General features: G+C 54.2%; 1 protein-coding gene across 1 annotated transcript in view; it reads left to right on the top strand.

Annotated features, from left to right (window-relative positions):
- The window catches only part of LOC144948262 (IgGFc-binding protein-like), a 52,280-nt gene extending 35,460 nt beyond the window's left edge, over nt 1-16,820 (top strand). Inside the window, exons 23-33 of the mRNA XM_078877684.1 lie at nt 1,393-1,643; nt 2,313-2,605; nt 2,757-3,028; nt 3,750-3,949; nt 4,461-4,599; nt 5,195-5,379; nt 6,301-6,404; nt 7,033-7,332; nt 12,845-12,941; nt 13,599-13,782; nt 15,391-16,820. Coding sequence (XP_078733810.1) covers nt 1,393-1,643; nt 2,313-2,605; nt 2,757-3,028; nt 3,750-3,949; nt 4,461-4,599; nt 5,195-5,379; nt 6,301-6,404; nt 7,033-7,332; nt 12,845-12,941; nt 13,599-13,782; nt 15,391-15,524 — 2,159 coding nt within the window. The 3' untranslated portion in view covers nt 15,525-16,820. The remainder of the gene's footprint in view (nt 1-1,392; nt 1,644-2,312; nt 2,606-2,756; nt 3,029-3,749; nt 3,950-4,460; nt 4,600-5,194; nt 5,380-6,300; nt 6,405-7,032; nt 7,333-12,844; nt 12,942-13,598; nt 13,783-15,390) is intronic.
- The last annotated feature ends 1,447 nt before the right edge of the window (nt 16,821-18,267 follow it).

Raw genomic sequence — 18,267 nt, 5'->3', positions numbered from 1 at the left:
TGTCGAAGGCCTTGCGTGTAGCAGGGGGTCTGTATTGATGCGCCTACAAATCTCCCATTGCGATGGTGGGCGTCCAACTAGGACCCCATTCGAACCCAGTTCCAATGGTCTCAGTTGAAAATTGGAAATGTCATCATCGCTTGCAGCTGGGGCTGGCATCGTCCCCACCTCCTCCTACTGCCGAGGGGGAAACCGGGAAGGTTTAGGACTGTGGCTCATGCAACTGCAATAGCTGCTTTGGGTGCACGGTCCAAGCCGGCCCGGAGACCCCGGCTGACGGAAGAGGTGTTCTGGCTGGCTGAGAAAAAGCGACAGGCCCACTTCCACCGTCTACAGCATCCCGCGTCAGAGAAAATGGGGGTTGGCATCGTCCTCTTTCTCGTCTCGATGCCGAGGGGAAATGGGCGAGGTTTAGGACTGGAGCTCATGCAGCTGCTATGGCTGCTTTGGGTACACGGTCCAGACGTCCCCAGAGACCCTGGCTGACGGAGGAGGTGTTCCGGCTAGCTGAGAAAAAGCGACAGGCCCACTTCCACCGTCTACAGCATCCCGCGTCAGAGAGGATGGGCGTTGGCATCGTCTTCTTTCTCGTCTCGATGCCGAGGGGAAATGGGCGAGTTTCAGGACTGTGGCTCACGCAGCTGCAATAGCCGCATTGGCCAGACCTCCCCGGAGAACCCTGGCTGATGGGGACGGTTGTTCCGGATAGCCGAGTGAAAGCCACAGGCCCACACCCCTACCATCTGCAACATCCCATGGCCAAGGATGAGAGGCTTTCCACCACTCCCGTGGATACGTCCGCAGTCAAAGGCAGAAACCTTAGCAACAGGCGCGCTACACGATGACCACTCGGTGCCGAGTGGCGGTGACGGCTACGCCGCACGCGGCAGCCCGTAAGCCGGCACAGTGAGGCATCGGCAGCGGCACCAGAGGTTGTTGGATCGCACGCGGAGAGTTGTTTGCGTGAAAGTCCCTTCCCATGGGTGGTCGCAAGGGAGGGGCCATACCCTGGGTCGGGTTTGGTGGGTTGGTGGGTTTGGTAATTGGGTGGGTGAATAGGTGGGTGCGTGAGTGGGCGGGTGGTTGGGTGGGTGGGTGGTTGGGTTTGGAGGTTGGGCGAGTGGACAGGTGGTTGGATGGGTGGATGGGTGAGTGGGTGGGTGGTTGGGTTTGGAGGTTGGGTGAGTGGGCAGGTGGTTGGGTGGGTGGATGGGTGAGTGGGTGGGTGGTTGGGTTTGGAGGTTGGGCAGGTGGTTGGGTGGTTGTGTGTGTTGTTGGTTTGGGCGAGTGGGTGGGTGGGCAGGTTGGCGGCTGTCGGACACACCTCACTATCTCTCTTCTCTCCCTCTCCCTTCTCCACGTGGTGGCCATCCCCCCCCCCCACACCCAAAGAGCACTGCCACGCGTCGGGCGACCCGCACTACACCACCTTCGATGGCAAGTACTTCGACTTCATGGGCACGTGCACCTACATGCTGGCGGCGCCGAGCCCCAGCTACGCGGGCTCGCACCCGGCGGCGTGGCATGTCCTGGTGCAGAACGAGCACCGGCACGGCTCCACGGCCGTGGCGTACACGCGAACCGTCGAGGTGCGGCTCGACCGCGACGTCAACGTCAAGCTGCAGTTCGGTGGCGCCGTCCTGGTGAGTTGAGAGTTGGGGCGGTGGGGGAGTGAGTCGTCAGGGGGAGGGGGGATGGCATGGGGGAAGAGTGGAGGTCATGGGCATGGCTAAGCCGCTGCACGTGGCAGGCTGTTGCCTAGCGCTGTGGAGGCGGACGCAGCAACAGCGCGAGTTGGTGAATCACACGCAGATTGTTGTGTGACACTCACTTCATGTGAGTGGTGCGTCGAGGAGGAGCCTATACCCCCTGGCTCTGCCAGCTAGAAAGTGGCACAGCAGCAAAGTGTGTAGTCTAATCTCCATACGTTCCATCTCACTGCCTTCTACTCATGGGTGGGTGTCGATGAGGAGCCGTACCCCCTTGCTTTGCCATCTAGAAGGCGGAACTCAGTAAAGATGTTGACTCCACTTGGTCTGTCTGCATGGGGATAGAGTGTTTCCCCCTCACTTGTACTTGCGGGATTTCTCCCAGCGCTCCGGTTTCTTCCCACTCCATCTATAGTGGACTGCAGAGCTTGGGAAATTGTTGATGCACTGGCTTCTCACCGCGTGGCTGCTGCTGTCACTGTCTCTCGAGTTACCCTCTCTCCCTCTCCGAGAGCGAGCGGATACGGTGCGGTGGCGGCTGTGAGTCGCTAGACGAAATCGGAACGAGTCCGTCGTTTCGCTTCTCCGTCTGGCGAAACGCAGGTGAACGACGAGAGTGTGAGCCTCCCCGTGGGCCTGCCCAACGGCACGGTGGTGAGGGCCGGAAAGTTCGCGGTGCTCTCCTTCCCGGCGGCGGGGCTCACCGTCAAGTACGACGGCTACAGCTACGTGGACCTGCGCCTCCAGGCGTACTACGCGCGCAACCTCAGCGGCCTCTGCGGCGACTTCAATGGCGACCCGGGCGACGACTTCGTGGGGCCCGACGGGGAGCTGCACGCCACCGCCTACACCTTCGGCAGCTCCTGGCAGTTCCCGGTCGCCAGCAACAACTCGGCGTGAGTCGTCTCCGCCGTTGGAACCCTACACGTAACCCTAACTGTAGCATTGTCCCTACCCCTTGACCTTAACCAGGGCAGCTCCTGGCCAGCAGCAACTCAGCTTGATGATGATGGTGAAGTGCTTTTGCTCTCCCCACCACCACCACAGCTGCGGGTTCGACTACGGCCGAATGGTGAAGCCAAACAATGCCGACTTGGCCAGTGCCGCCGGGCCGTGCAGTCCCCTCAAGAGCGCGACGTCACCGTTCGCCGCGTGCTTCAACGCTGTGCCGCCCGAGCCCTTCCACAGCAACTGCGTGTTCGACCTGGCGCTCACAGCGCTCAGCGACGAGCTGCGCTGCTCCCACCTGCAGGGGTACTTCGACACATGCCTGGGCAGCGGCGTGAGCCTCGGCGAGTGGAGGGCGTCCTTGAATTGCCGTGAGTGGGGGTTTTTTCTGTTTTTCGTTTAAATGTGTAAAGACAATGATTGTTGTTACTGTTACGACGTGGGATATCTAACAAGCCGAGTTGGAATTGGAAAAAATATGAAAACTGGTGGAGGAAGTCATACATCCCCCCCGCTACACCACACCACCAATTCGAGAAAGATCTGGACCATGCCAACTTAACCTGAGTGCAAAGGGGGGGTCGCGGATGCAAATGTCAACTCATAAATTAACACTGACTCATGAACAGATTCGGAGCGTGGCAAAAGGGCACTTGCGACTTATCTATAGATATATACTCTACCAACCTCCACGCCAATTCATTGGTTCCTCCCGGGAAGTGATTGATGCACATATCACGGCGGTGACCATGGATTGGGGGGGGCAGCACCAATCTTTATAGAGTCACAGTCTGCTACAAAACGTCAACCGACAACTGAAGCGGGCAGTTTGCTGGAGTTTGCGCATTGAGACGGGCGACGTGTCCAATAATTGACAGCCATCCCCCCCTCGAATGAAGCTCTCAATCGCTCGGATGACCTGGCGCCTTACAAGTTGGAAGAATTATTAAGGTCTTGCACACGTCCGAGCAGAGCCAATGGCGAACGCACGTTGAGGAAGCGTGACGGAAATTTGAGCATGTTGAAAGATGATTTTTCTCATCCTTCTTTCGTTTTTTTCTTCCCTTTCACCTGCCCTGGTCCACCCGGCAGCGCTGAGCTGCCCGGCGAACAGCGCGTACAAGGCGTGCGCATCGCCGTGCCTGAGCGCGTGCGGCTTCCCCAGCGCCGCGTGCCCAAAACGGCAGGCATGTGTCGAGGCGTGTGAGTGCAGCCCGGGCTTCTTCCTGCACGACGAAGCCTGCGTGGACGCGGCCAGCTGCGGCTGCACCATGGACGGCATCTACCATCCCGTGAGGCCTAGTCTGCCTCATCTGTGCCCAGAGGGGAATGTATCTATCGCCGTGCGAGGCCTAGTTTGCTTCAAAGCCTAATTCCTTTACAAACCACATGAGGCCTAGTTTATGTCATCTGTGTCACAGCCCAATTCCTTCATCATCAAGTGAGGCCTAGTTCACGTCATTTGTGTCAGAGCCTAAGTCCTCTACCGCCACACAAGGCCTAGTCTACTAATCTATCACAAAGCCTATTTCTCTAACACGACATAAGACATCTTCAACTCCTATTCAATTACCTAAACCTCTGCCCCTACATAAAGGGGACGGAGCATGTCATAATGCGGAAGGGCCAGGTCAAACCGAGGAAGGGCAAGGCACTACTAGAGGTCGAAATACCCTGCTGATATAAGGTAATAGACCTATAGCATCAAATATGTGCAGCAGATGCGTCCGCAGGCCAACCGGTGGATATTAAATTTTAGATCGTTCAAGCCAACAATCCCAACGGCCGTTTGTGTGTGTGCAGGTGGGCGACGAGTGGTGGTCATGGGACTGCTCGTACCACTACACCTGCTACTCGCAGTATAACATCTCCAAAGACCCCAGCGGGTGCATGGGCAACGAAGTCTGCTTCCTGAAGAACGGAATGCTGGGATGTCACCCTGGTAGGTTGCGTGGTGGCAGCGATCATGATCACATTGCGCATAGACTAACAAAGTCCATTTAGACTGGCATTACACATCACCCAACAGTGAGCATAGACTAACACTTTGCACAGACTTATATTGCACTCAAACTAACACTGCCCATGCAGAGCTACCTGAGCCATTAGCTCTCTTTCAGAAGCGACCTGGCTATCACAAATGCTAGGTCAACGAAGTGGATTGTCGTGTGGACATTTATAGCAGCCAAATTCTCTGAGTGCACGTTTCTAAATTCTGGAGGGGAAAAAAACTCGAGTGCGCACCCTCAGTTACTGGTCCCGCCATCTCATGGCGCAGCGGGCGCAGTGGTACATCGTATCTCGCCAAACATTATCGGTACATTGCTCGTGGGGAAATTGTTTTCACTCAATGCGTTTTATCGCTTTACGCGACACCTTTCGGGAACGCATCTACGACCGCCGTCGCGTTAAATGAGGACTTGCCGTAATAAAATAACTCGATTTTATTATCGTGCTCCAGCCACTTTTACGTGCGCCGACATCCTCTTCACCACTGTCGTGTCCATCGCTCTTTCCCCACCCCCCCCCCCCTTTAGCCGAGGTGCGGCTGTCGTGCCAGGATGAGCGGATGTCAGCCTACATCCCCAAGGTGCTGGTGGCGGGCCACAACGCGAGCGACTTCTCGCTCAATGACGGCTCGCCCCCGGGCTGCTTGCCACTCGACAATGGCCAATTCATCGTCTTCGACATCGGCATCGTGGACTGCGGCGCCGTGTGCCAGGTACGGTGTGCAACAGCTCTTAAACTCAACCGTGGACTTAACATTGTGCCATAGACTCAACACTGCGCCATAGACTCAACACTGCACCATAAACTCAACACTGCACCATAGACTCAACACTGCGCCATAGACTCAACACTGCACCATAGACTCATCATTGCACCATAGACTCAACACTGCACCATAGACTCAACACTGCACCATAGACTCAACACTGCGCCATAGACTCAACACTGCGCCATAGACTCAACACTGCACCAAAGACTCAACACTGCACCAAAGACTCAACACTGCACCAAAGACTCAACACTGCACCATAGACTCAACATTGCGCCATAGACTCAACACTGCACATAGACTCAACATTGCACATAGACTTAACATTGACAGTAGACTTAACACTGCCCATAGACTAGCATTGCCCATAGACTAACATTACACGTCGACAAACATTGCATGGAGACTAACATTGCGCGTAGATTCACATTTTCCATTGACTTACACTGCACATTGACTCACATTGCCCATAGACTCACATTGCATATAGACTCACATTACCCATAGACTCACATTGCACATAGACTAACATTGCCCATAGACTCATATTACCCATAGACTCACATTGCACATATACTAACACTGCACATAGACTAATATTGCATTCGACTTACATTGTCCGTAGATGATAATATTCTTGCAAAGATGATGAAAGCAGGGATGTCGTTCAAGAGCTAAGATGCCCAATGTGGAGGTTCAGCGGCCGCTACCTCTGGCCACGGTGAAAGAGACGGGTTCAGCAGAAGGCGAGGGCTCGCGTAGCATTGCCGTTCCTCATCCTCCCGTTGAGGGATTGCGCGACCACGTTGGGTCCGCAACAGCGCGAGTTAATGTGGCTGTCGGTGATATCTGCCGTCCCTGCAGGAGACGGACTCGCAGATGATCTTCTCCCAGACGCTCACCCTCAAGTCGGCCAACAGGAGCTTGCCCATCATCCGCAACTTCAACGACATCCAGGTCCCGCTCACGTACGTAAGCGCGTTCAACTTAGCGCCGTCGCGAGATCACGCACGCGGTGCGGTTCCTTCTGTCCGAACACCGACGTGCAGTAAATCCCCGTTTAATGCGCGTCCGTTCGCACGACGCCTTTCCGCTTTAACGTGGTTTATATATTTTTTTACTACTCACTACAAACCCGCGCATGACGGACTACTCGCTGTAATGGGAGTCTAGCATGTGATGGACTACTCGCTACAACGCGAGTCTAGCGCATGATGGAATTCTCGCTATAACACGAGGATGGTTAAGGTTTTAAGGATGTGGTCTTTGTGTGAACATCCCGACTGTCGTCTCTCTGTCTCATCTCCATCTCATCTCCACGGTCACTCTCATCTCTCTTTCTGTGAACATCCTCACTCTGATCTCTCATCTGTCTCATCTCAATGTCATCTGCACAATATCTCGCTGTGAACATCTTGACTCTCGTGTCCCTCTTTGTCTCACCTCTGCCGTCTCTCTCTCGTCTGTCTGTCCGTGAACTTCTTGACTGTCATCTCTCTCATCTCCACAATCTCTCTCTGTGATCATCCTCATCACTCATCTCCATCTAATCTTCACGATCTCTGCCCCCGTCTCGCATCGTCTCTCGCTCTCCAGGTGTAAGTACGACAAGCGCCGCAGCCTGGCGGTGAACTTCGTGCCGGACACGGGCAGCATCTTCGTGACGGAAACGGGCTTCGGCGACTTCGTCTTCAACATCGAGCTGTACCACTCGGAGCGCTTCGCGCTGCCGTACAAGAAGAGCGACTACCCCGTGCACTTCAAGGAGAACCAGAACGTCTTCGTGCAGCTCGCCGTCAAGTCCAACCTCAGCGTGTCGCTCTTCACCGAGAACTGCTTCGCAACCCCCAGCGGGGACCCCCAGGACCCCATCCGATACGACCTCGTCAAGAATGGGTACGCGAACGGAGACCACTGACACCGCACGTGGACTAGCATTGTGCATGGAGTAACATTGCACGTCGACCCACATTGCCCGTAGACTAACATTTCCATAGACTAACATTACCTGTAGACTAACATTTCCGATAGACAAACATTGCCTGTAGACTAATATTACCTGTAGACTAACATTGACCATATACTAACATTGCTCGTAGACTAATATTGCCCATAGACTAACATTACCCGAACTCCGTCCCGAGCTCGACTCAAGCACCTCGGCAGAACGAGCAATGGAAGTTTAACACGTCGTAGGCTTTCGCGACCACTATCATCCACAATACAGGTTTTGTTGGGTTAGATCGTGTAAATATATCAATTTTGTCTCGTCAAAGTAAGGTTTGTCACGTAAACAGAAGGCGGCCAATTCGTTACTAGTACAGCACACCAGTTGTGTGTCGGAGAGCAAAGCCACAACATTAACAATCTTAGTACGACGTTTTGCCAGTAATTACAACTAGCTTCATCAGGCAATACGTCGTACTAAGATTGTAAATGTTGTGGATTTGCTCTCCAACACACAACCGGTGTAGTACTCCACTATACACGACACTATACGCCACACTATGCACTACACTATACACTAGCGCTGTGCTAGTGTAGGGCTGTTACGGAGGGGCTGTATGTGTAGGGCTGTATGCATGGGATCACACGGGAAACAAGCACAGGGGGCGGGGCTCCGTGAGTGCTAACGGGGAGGTGCCCGCAACGACGTCCGCACCGGGCAGCCTGGGGGTTGCCCGGAGTTGTGATCCTCTGAGGGGTATAAAGGGGGATGAGCCGGAGAGATCGGGGCTCAGTATTAGGATGGAGAAGGAAGACTGAAGACCGTCTAGCTAGAAGCCCTGGACTCACCTGAGACGCCGCCCTTGTCAGGGCCGCGCAGGACCGAGCCAGTGGCGTGGTCCCGCGACCCAGAGTCAGTCTCTGGGACTCCGGGTACCGTAGGCCGGCTAACCAGTGTCGGCCCAGACAGCCTCCCCTAGCCCAGTAACTGGAGGACTACGAGGCAGATCAGGATAGCTAGCGAAGTATCCCCAGCTATCCGGGTGAGAGGGCCGATACCCCCTCTAGTGCTGTCCTGTTCTGACCGCTTACACGAATAAACATACGTGTGCCTCAACCTTGGTGTCAAGCGTCCTCAACGGTACTTCACTAGTAACGAATTGGCCACCTTTTGTTTACGTGACAAACCCCTTACTAATTGGCTGTGCCGGGTGATGGCGAGTTTAACGACACAACATTTACATATTTGCGCGATCTAACCCAACAAAAGCTGTATAATGGACAACAAAGGAATGGCCCGTCGCGGGCCAGAGCGTCACGTGACCTCGTCGAGAATTCCTTCCTCCGCCGGAATCTGTCGACGTTTCCACGCCCCGGGCTCGTGCCGTCAGTCGCACGATGACCGTCAAACTATTTTAACAATTTAAGTTTTGTAACTTTAGCAGGCGTACGCCCTTTCAACCCCCCCCCCCCCCGCCACTGAGCTACGTAGTAGATCTTTTTCAGAAGCCGCCTGACCTGGCTATCACAAATGATAGCCGCTCAACCAAATTGCTGATACTGACAACATCAACATCATCATCACGTGGAGATGTATAGCGGTAGCCGAATACTCTCTCAAAGCGCGACGTCGATTCGAAATGTGGAGGGGAAAAAACCTGGTGCACCCGGAGAAAAATGCATGAACTGAACTTTTAACTAACTCAATCTTGATTTGAATCTTGATTTGAAGCTTAACTAACTCTTTTGACTAATTATTTTTTATATTTTTTGGCTCTTTCGGTAAAGTCACGTAGATAGGTTCAAATTAATAAAAATAAACAATAAAACACGACGTTTCGATCACAATACAAGCGGCCGTCGTCAGGAGGAAAAATAGCTGACGATCGCTTGTGTTGTGATCGCAATGTCGTGGTTTTTGTTAATTTATTCGTATTAATTTCAACCTATGTACGTGACTTTACCGAAAGACCCACCAAAGAATATTAATTCCTGCAGTCACGAAAGCCTTAAATCAATCGTCATTGACCACGTGGAGATTCATAGCGGTAGGCGAATACTCTCCCAAAGCGTGACCACGGGGAGAGAGAGAGAAACATGCAAACACCAAATCTACAGCAGCAGCAGCAGCAGGCATCGTCAGGGGTCTGGATCGAACCCACAACCCTCCTGCACACCAAGCGAGGTAGTCAACATCTCCTAGCCACCGTGATGGTGATGAGAGAGACGCAGACTCCAAATATACAGCAGCAGCAGGCATTGTCAGGGGTCGGGATCGAACCCACGACCTCTTGCACACCAAGCGAGGTAGTCAACATCTCCTAGCCACCGTGATGGTGATGAGAGAGACGCAGACTCCAAATCTAAAGCAGCAGCAGGCATTGTCAGGGGTCGGGATCGAACCCACGACCTCTTGCACACCAAGCGAGGTAGTCAACATCTCCTAGCCACCGTGATGGTGATGAGAGAGACGCAGACTCCAAATATACAGCAGCAACAGGCATCGTCAGGGGTCGGGATCGAACCCACGACCTCTTGCACACCAGGCGAGGTAGTCCACATCTCCTAGCCATAGTGATGATGATGATAGAGACGCAGACTCCAAATCTACAGCAGCAGCAGGCATCGTCAGTGGCAGGGATAGGACCCACGACCTCCTGCACACCAGGCGAGGTAGTCAACATCTCCTAGCCACCGTGATGGTGATGAGAGAGACGCAGACTCCAAATATATAACAGCAACAGGCATCGTCAGGGGTCTGGATTAGGGGTCGGCACGGTTTGGCTCAAACCACCAAACCGCGGCTTGAACCGAACCAAATCGGTTTGGTTTGGCTCTGTTTGAACTGGTTCGGTTTGGTTTGGGGCTACGAAAACCGACTCGGTTTGGCTCGGACAGGGTGGAACCGGCTCAAACTAGTTTGGTTGGTTGTAAAGGCGACACGAAAGGACATGCTGTAGTTGCCTTTGCCTGCGAATTCACTTTGCAATTGCATCTCCATGGCTCGAGCGGCTCAAGACGGCGCCATCCCCGGCGGCTCCAGCATCACAAGGTATCTCATCCACGACGTGGAAGAGACCAAACACGCCGGTAGCGACGAGGAGCCGATGGCGAGCGAACGTGAGAGCCCGGACGCCACGCGCGGCGACACGCGGCAGAGCCTCATGCGCACCCTCGGCGCCGCAGCGCTGCAGACCGCGACGCAGCCCAAGCCCAAGAAGGCCCGTGTGTCCCGAGCGCTGTGGCACGACGAGTACTTTGAGACGAGCCAGGCCGCGGGCGACGTGCAGAGCCGGACCTGCAAGATCTGCACCCTCCAGTACGCGGGCTCCACCTCCTCGGGCACCCGTATCAAGCATCTCAAGACCTATGGGATCGTCGACCCCGAGTCGCCCACGGTCGTCACGTCGCCGCCGACGGGGAAGGGTTTGCTCGTGCAGTCCAAGATGGCCACGCCCATGTCAGCGCACGCGAGCAAGGCCATGGACAGCTTTGTCGCCGAGTACATCGCGACGAGTGGTCTAGGCCATAAACACGTAACATCGGATCCCTTTACGACTCTTCTTCAACGAGCTGCCCCGGGTTACGAGCCCAAGTCTGAGCGCACGGTCAAGCGCCGCATGCTCGAGATGTATGTCGTCCTCAAGCTACTCGTGCTACAGTACTTTACTACTTTTGGCTCTTGCGTCTCCTTGACCTACGACGGTTGGACAAACGACGCCATGACCGGCTTCTTCTCGGTCACCCTCCACTGGATGGACCCGGCGTCGTTCTCCATGTGCAACTGCATCATTGACTTCTTTTGGGTGGCCCCGGGCGAAGGCGTGGGCAAGCGCATGGCGCAGCGCCTGCACGAGCTGCTCGACGACTTTGGCGTGTGGCCGCGCCTGCTCGCCGTCGTCACCGACAGCGGTTCTGACGCCGTCGCATCCGCCAAGTCCCTCACGCTCCTCGAGGGGAGCAACCTGCGCTCGACGTGCTGCTTGCGGTGCATCGCGCACTGCGTCATACTCGGCGTCAAGGCCTCATTCGGCGCGTTCGAGACACTGCTGCGCAGCCTCCGCGCGACGCTCGGCGCTATCCGCAAGAGCAAGATGAAGAGGGCAGGCCTACACGTCGCTCGCGCGGCACTACCTCAAGTGCCCGCTGCAGCCGCCTTGCCTCGACGTGGTCACACGTTGGGGTAGCACGTACGTGATGCTCACGGCGTCGCTAAGGCAGCGCCAAGTGATCGACACCATCTGCCTTGAGCCCGGCTGGTCGCGGAGCCAGGCCGGCTTGTCGGACGAGCAGTGGGAGCAGGCGGCGCTGCTCTGCCAGTTCTTGGAGAAGCCGGCGGCCATCTCCGATGCCATGGGCGCCGAGGAGTACTGCACCATCTCGAACGCCATCACGGCGCAGGAGGCTCTCGAGCCACTGCATGACTCACCGCCCGAGTCCTCATGTGGTCGTGAGCTCGGCCGCCGTGACCATCTCCGACTACATGGTCAAGTACAGCGACCTTCTCTCGTCCGAACCAAGCCGCGTCGCCCGCTTTCTCGACCTGCGCCACCCCAAGCCCGCGGCCTCGAGCACCGAGTACAGCAATATCAAGGACATGATGACGGACATTCTCAACCAGCGCTACCCAGCGTTGACGACGGACGCGGCGCCGAAGGCGGCGCCGCGTGGCGGCATTAACATCCTCTTTGACATGGTCTACGCGCCCAACGCTCACGACGGCGCCGCCTCCGAGGTCGACCGCTTCCTGCTTGAGCCGACTCAGGACCTGAGCATGGACGTCGTCGAGTGGTGGAAGCTGTACGGCGGCAAGTACCCGCGCCTACGACGCGTGGCCCTCGACTATTTGCCTATCCCGGCGTCGTCCGTGCCCTCCGAGAGAGCAAACTCGGCCGCCAAGCGCTCCTTTCTCGACCGACCAAACCTGCACAAGTGCACGTTCAAGGCCGAGATGTGTGTGCGCTCGTGGGCGCGGATGTTGCCTAGTGTTGGGGTTTCACTGCCATTGAACTACCACACTGCGTTCAAGGACATTGGGCGTGCCAAGCTTGAGGAGATGGCTGTGGACGACATCGTCGTCCAGTACTTGCTAGTGAATCTCAATATGAAGAAAGCCTGCGTAGAAATTAGCGATTAATACACTTGATATTTGTATTGAATGCGAATATTGTTTGCCGCGCATCTTTTCGGTTCAAGCCAACTCAAGAGGTTTGGTTTAGCTTAGTTTGGTTTGGTTTTGGTTTGGTTTGGTTCAGTCGTCGCTGGTTTGGTTTGGTTTGGCTTGCTCAATTTGAAACCAATTTGAGTCGGTTCAAACCGTGCCGACCCCTAGTCTGGATCGAACCCAAGACCCTCCTGCACACCAGGCGAGGTAGACTTAGATTCCAAACGTGGAGGGGAAAATGCACGTGACAACTTTCACCTCTACCCTATCCCTCCCCTACCCCCCCACCCCCAACAGCTGTGTGCTGGACTCGACGTGGAAGAGCTACAGCAGCTTCCTGAAGAAGAACCAGTTCAGCTTCACCGCTTTCGCCTTCGTCGGGGAGTTCAAGCAGGTGGGCGCAAGAGATGGGACGACCCCGTGGTGGTTGAGAGGGGGGGGAGTAGCGGGGGTTGTGGGGTGAAGCGGTGCACCTAGCCTGGCACAAGCGCCGTGTCGCAAGGCTAGAGGGGGAGCGGTGGCGCAGAAGTTAGCGGTCGGCGGGCATCTGCTGCGCTGCGCTGCACTTCGAGGCTGGCTGAGACGCGAGTTTGATGATTTGAACCGGGTCCTGGGTCCTCCCCCCTAGGTCGACTCGGCCTCAAAACAATGAGGGAGAGACCACGGCGGCCCGGGCGGCCGGGGTTTTGGTGCCGTTCCGGACCCAGTGGCGGCCTTCGTAGGCTCCTAACAGCACTTGGCACCACACAGTCTGTTCTGGCTGTTGCGTGTGGGCAGTTGGGGGGTGGGGTGCTGATTCGTGTTTAACGGGGGGGGGGGGGGCCTGTGTGGTGACTTAGCGGAGGTCTGGCAAACCCGAGTGGGATTCACCACGTGTCACTGCACTGTGACGTGCTGGTCTACGTGTCTACACTGACCCACGTGGTCCCCCCCCCCCCTCGCGTCGCCCCATGTCCCCCTCCCCCCGTGCCCCTGCTCCCCCCCCCCCCCCCAGGTGTCCCTGCAATGCAACGTCACTGACCCACGTGTCCCCCCCACTCCTCCCCCCCAGGTCTTCCTGCACTGTGACGTGCTGGTGTGCAAGGCGGGCCAGGCGGGCACGCGTTGCCAGCAGGGCTGCGTCAACAGCGCCCGTCGCAGGAGGAGCGCCGGCGCCATGGGGGAGATCGTCGAGTCGGCGGTGCACACCGTGTCCCGCGGGCCGCTCGTAATCGGAGAACCGAACCGCTCCTCCGGTAATCACGACGGCGGTGGCGGTGATGTCGGCACAGTAGGGGCGGGGGCGCGCAGGTGGTAGTGCATCGGCCAGTCGTCATCTCAGTCTGTCGACCCGTGGCGCACCTGCTGGGTTCTGCCCCGTGGCCTCCTGCCGGCGGGCGTTCGACACTTCACGTGGCCTCAACGTGCGCGTCGCCTGGCACAAGCGTCATGGTGATGTCACCGCCACCCAGTGGCGAATGGCGGTTGTTGTTGTTGTTGGCGATGATGGTGGTGGTGGTGACGGTGCTGATGACGGTGGTGACGATTATCTGAACCGGTCCTGCACCTCCCCTAGGTCGACTAAGCCTCAAATGAGTTACCTGGTGTAGCGGTGTAGGGTAGTAAACATCGCCACTGGGGAGACGAAGGTGGCCGGGCATGGTGTTGGCCACCCACCGCCTCTTGCACCACATTGCCGGCCTTTATAGTTACTCTCTAACAGCACTTGCCCCAACAGTTTGTTCAGGCTATATGGGGGACCACACAGACTGTAACAACTACAGTGGCATCTGCCTCCTCGGTGTGCCTTGGCATGGATTATTTAACATCGCCTTGACAGGCACGCTGAGAAGAGGCTTGCGGAGGCCCGAATGCGATTTCAGGCCGGGGCGGTCCTGCACAGACGCCATATTCTGTCTGTCTGCTACAGCAGAGGTGTAGGGAATTTAAAAGGGACTTATTGACCTGGTCAAGGCCTATTAGTCCATCAACAGGTCAGGGCTGTGGGCAGTTCTTCATGCTTTCGGAGTCCCTGACTATCTGCTCACAATCATTAAGGGCCTTCATGATGGTGGGCAGGCCCAGGTAAAGTTGCGTGGCCGTGAGTCAGAGCCATCCCCTGTTCACCTTGGGGTGCGACAGGGATGTCCTCTGGCCGCTACACTATTTAACATCTTTGACCACGCAGTTCGAAAATATTTCAATGACTGTACCAGTGGAATTTCTATCTGGTACAGATACAATGGGAGGCTGAACGATGCACGGGTGTGGTCAAGGGATGACTCCCCATTGGTAAACCACGTTATGTATGCTGATGATCTTGCGATTGCAGCTCACTCTGAGAGGTTCTGCTGCTGCTGAACCTGGAGTGTGCCACTAAGAGGTGGGGTCTTACCATCAGCCCCACCAAAACTAAGCACCTGCCTGGGTGTCTTGTGGAGAGAGTGGAGAAGTTTCCGTGCCTGGGTAGTTTGCTTATGACCTGGCAGCAGAGGTGCCAAACCTCTGACGGTCATCTCGGTCAGTAAACCCATGGCACCTGGGTCTGTCCCGTGGCCTCCTGTCAGCGGAGAGCCTTCGACACTTCGCGTGGTCTCGGTGCCGCGGCGATGTCACCGCCAGTTAGTGGTGAATGGCGGTCGTTGTTGGTGGTGGTGGTGAAGATGACGATGATGTTGATAGTGATGGTGATGATGATGATAGTGAAGATTATGTTGATAGTGATGGTGTCAATAGTGAGGATGTTGATATTGATAGCGATTATGCTGATGTTGACGACAGCAGTGATGATGTTGATGGTGACGATGATGATGATGACGATGCGATGGTGACGAAGTGCACTTTTCTCTCTGCCCGCACCACAGTGGCCGTGTCGCAGTTCGTGACTCCGATCGCCGTCATCGCCGCCGCCTTCATCGTGGCGGTCGCCCTCGTCTACCGCAAGAAGCGATCCTTGCGCAGAGGATACCGGCCACTGTCTCCCCACTCGTCCAGATAGACCACCAACAACATCATCAACATCATCGCCATCAACATCATCACCATAAAAATCACCGTCACCGTTGCGCAGAGGATACCGGCCCCTGTCTCCCCATTCGTCCAGGTAGACCACCATTAACATCAACATCATCAACATCATCATCATCACCATCATCAACATCATCACCTAAAACATCATCACCATCAACATCACCATCATCAACATCATCACCATTAACATCATCAAAATCATCACCATCAACATCATCACCATCAACACCACCATCAACATCAACACCATCACCGACATCAACACGATCATTGCACAGAAGACACAACAGGTCTTCTGCAGACCCCTATGGATGAACGCAATTAACATCATCATTAAGACATCACCACCACCACCATCATCACCCCGCACCTCCGATTGGCACGGTTGGCTATGCACTGTGCAAAAGAAGCCCAACATACATACATCATTATCGAGCAAAGTTAGTATGTGAGCAATGTTAGTCTAAGGGCAATGATAGTCTATGAGCAGTGTTAGTCTATAAGCAATGTTATTATATGGGCAATTATAGTACATGGGCAATGTTAGTCTAAGGGCAATGATAGTCTATGGGCAATGTTATTCTATGAGCAATGTTATTATATGGGCAATTATAGTACATGGGTAATGTTAGTCTATGGGCTATGGTAGTCTATATGCAATGTCAGTTTATGGGCAATGTTAGTTTATGGGCAATGATAGTCTATGGGCAATGGTAGTCGATGGGCAATGTTGAGTCTATGGGTAGTGTTAGTCTATGGGTAGTAATAGTATATTGGTAGTGTTAGTCTATGGGCAGAGTTGAGTCTAGGGGTAGTGTTGAGTCTATGGGCAGCGTTAGTCTATGGGTAGTGGTTGCATCTCCCGGTCATCTCAGTCAGCCACAACCCATGGCACCTGCTGGGCCTGTCCCGTGACCTCCTGTCAGCGGTGAGCATTCGACACTTCACGTGACGGCCTCAAAGTGCTACCTGGCCTGGCCGGTGATGGTGGTGGCGGTGTTGGTGGTGGTGACTACGTGGGTGCTTATTTTGCCGATTGAGTACCGCGTTTATTAAAACGCCGATTCCGATCGTCATTTGCTGTCAAAGTCGATCGTTCTGCTGCTGCTGATCATGATGATGCTACTGATGCTGCTGCTGTTTAACGCGGATGCCGATGATTGGCGAGATTGCAGGAAGGTTTGAATATCGAGAGAGAGTTTTGCTCCTGAAAGGTACCGGATTTGTGTTTTTTTTGGGGGGTTGCTACTCCCAGAGTTGTTTAATAAAGAGCCATTTAATTCAGTTTTATTTTACTATCATTTATTAGGTATAACCCTGTGAGCCATGCGGCTTTTGACTCGGCTGCAACTGCAACAAAACAAAAACATGAACACGCAACAGAAAATTTCAGGAAAAAACAGCAAAATCTTCCAGAAAAAGCACCGTATATCAATGCTGTGTGCAAACCCATAAGACAATTTATATTAAAGTTATCAGTCTAACTCTGTACTACAACAAACAAATATGGCTAAAACCACTATGCACTACACTATACACTACACTATGCACGACATTATACACGACTATACACTACACTGCTATAAACTACACCACACTATACACTACACTATGCACTACACTATACACTACACTATGCACGATTGTACACTACACTATGCACTACACGATACACGACTATACACTACACTATGCACTGCTATAAACTACACTGCTATACACTACACTACTATACACTACACTATACACTACAAGACACTATACACTACACTACACACTAGTGCTGTACTAGTGACGAATTGGCCACGTTCTGTTTACGTGACAACTCTCACTAGTTGGCTGTGTCGGGTGGCGGCGGGTTTTAACGACACAACATTTATACATTTACGCGATCTGACCCCCAAAAAATAACCCCTATCATGGACGTGTTTTCTTATTTCACCAAGTCTAAGGCCCTGCTACTCAGCTGCCGTGATAGCGCATGTTTATTATTACACGCTTTTATTTAACTCACTGTCTGTTGTTGTCGTATCCTCAAATCTTGTAACTCAATTTTAACCTACTTCCCAATGTGGTATCGACTGCAAACTTTGTATACTTACGTCTTACTGACGACAATACTGTATTCTAACATAAAAATATATATATATTTTCAAACAATCTTTTTACACGCTTTCTATTAACTCACTCTGTCTGTTGTCGTATCCTCAAATCTTGTAACTCAATTTTAGCCCACTTCCCAATGTGGTATCGACTGCAAACTTGGTATACTTATGTAGTAACGCTTACGACTCGTTGACACCGGAGTTGGAGGCACACTTGTTTATTTGAATACCAACTTTGTGACATACACAATTGAGGGGGTATCGGCCCCCTCACCCGTCTATCTGAGGACACACCTCTAGGCTAACCTTAGCCTGCCTCTGAGTCCTCCACTAATGGGCTAGGGGAGGCTATCTTGGCCCGACACTGGTCAGTCGGGCCCGGTACCCAGAGTCCAGACCAGCACTGGCTCTGGCTCTGGTACCACGCCACTGGCTCGAGCCTGCGCGGTCCTGATAAGGACGGCGTACCAGGGGGAGTCCAGGGCTCTATCTCAGACGTCTTCCTCCTCCTCTTCTTTAGCTAAACATCACTCCCGAGCCTCCCGATACATTCCCCTTTTATACACCCCCCTCCCTGAGGGGTGGGGCCCCGGGGGATCGTAACGT

Source organism: Lampetra fluviatilis, chromosome 48, assembly GCF_964198595.1.
Source record: "Lampetra fluviatilis chromosome 48, kcLamFluv1.1, whole genome shotgun sequence".
NCBI classification, from domain to species: domain Eukaryota; kingdom Metazoa; phylum Chordata; class Hyperoartia; order Petromyzontiformes; family Petromyzontidae; genus Lampetra; species Lampetra fluviatilis.
The sequence above is the reverse complement of the archived record's forward strand: the minus strand, read 5'-3'. Positions and strand labels throughout refer to the sequence as shown.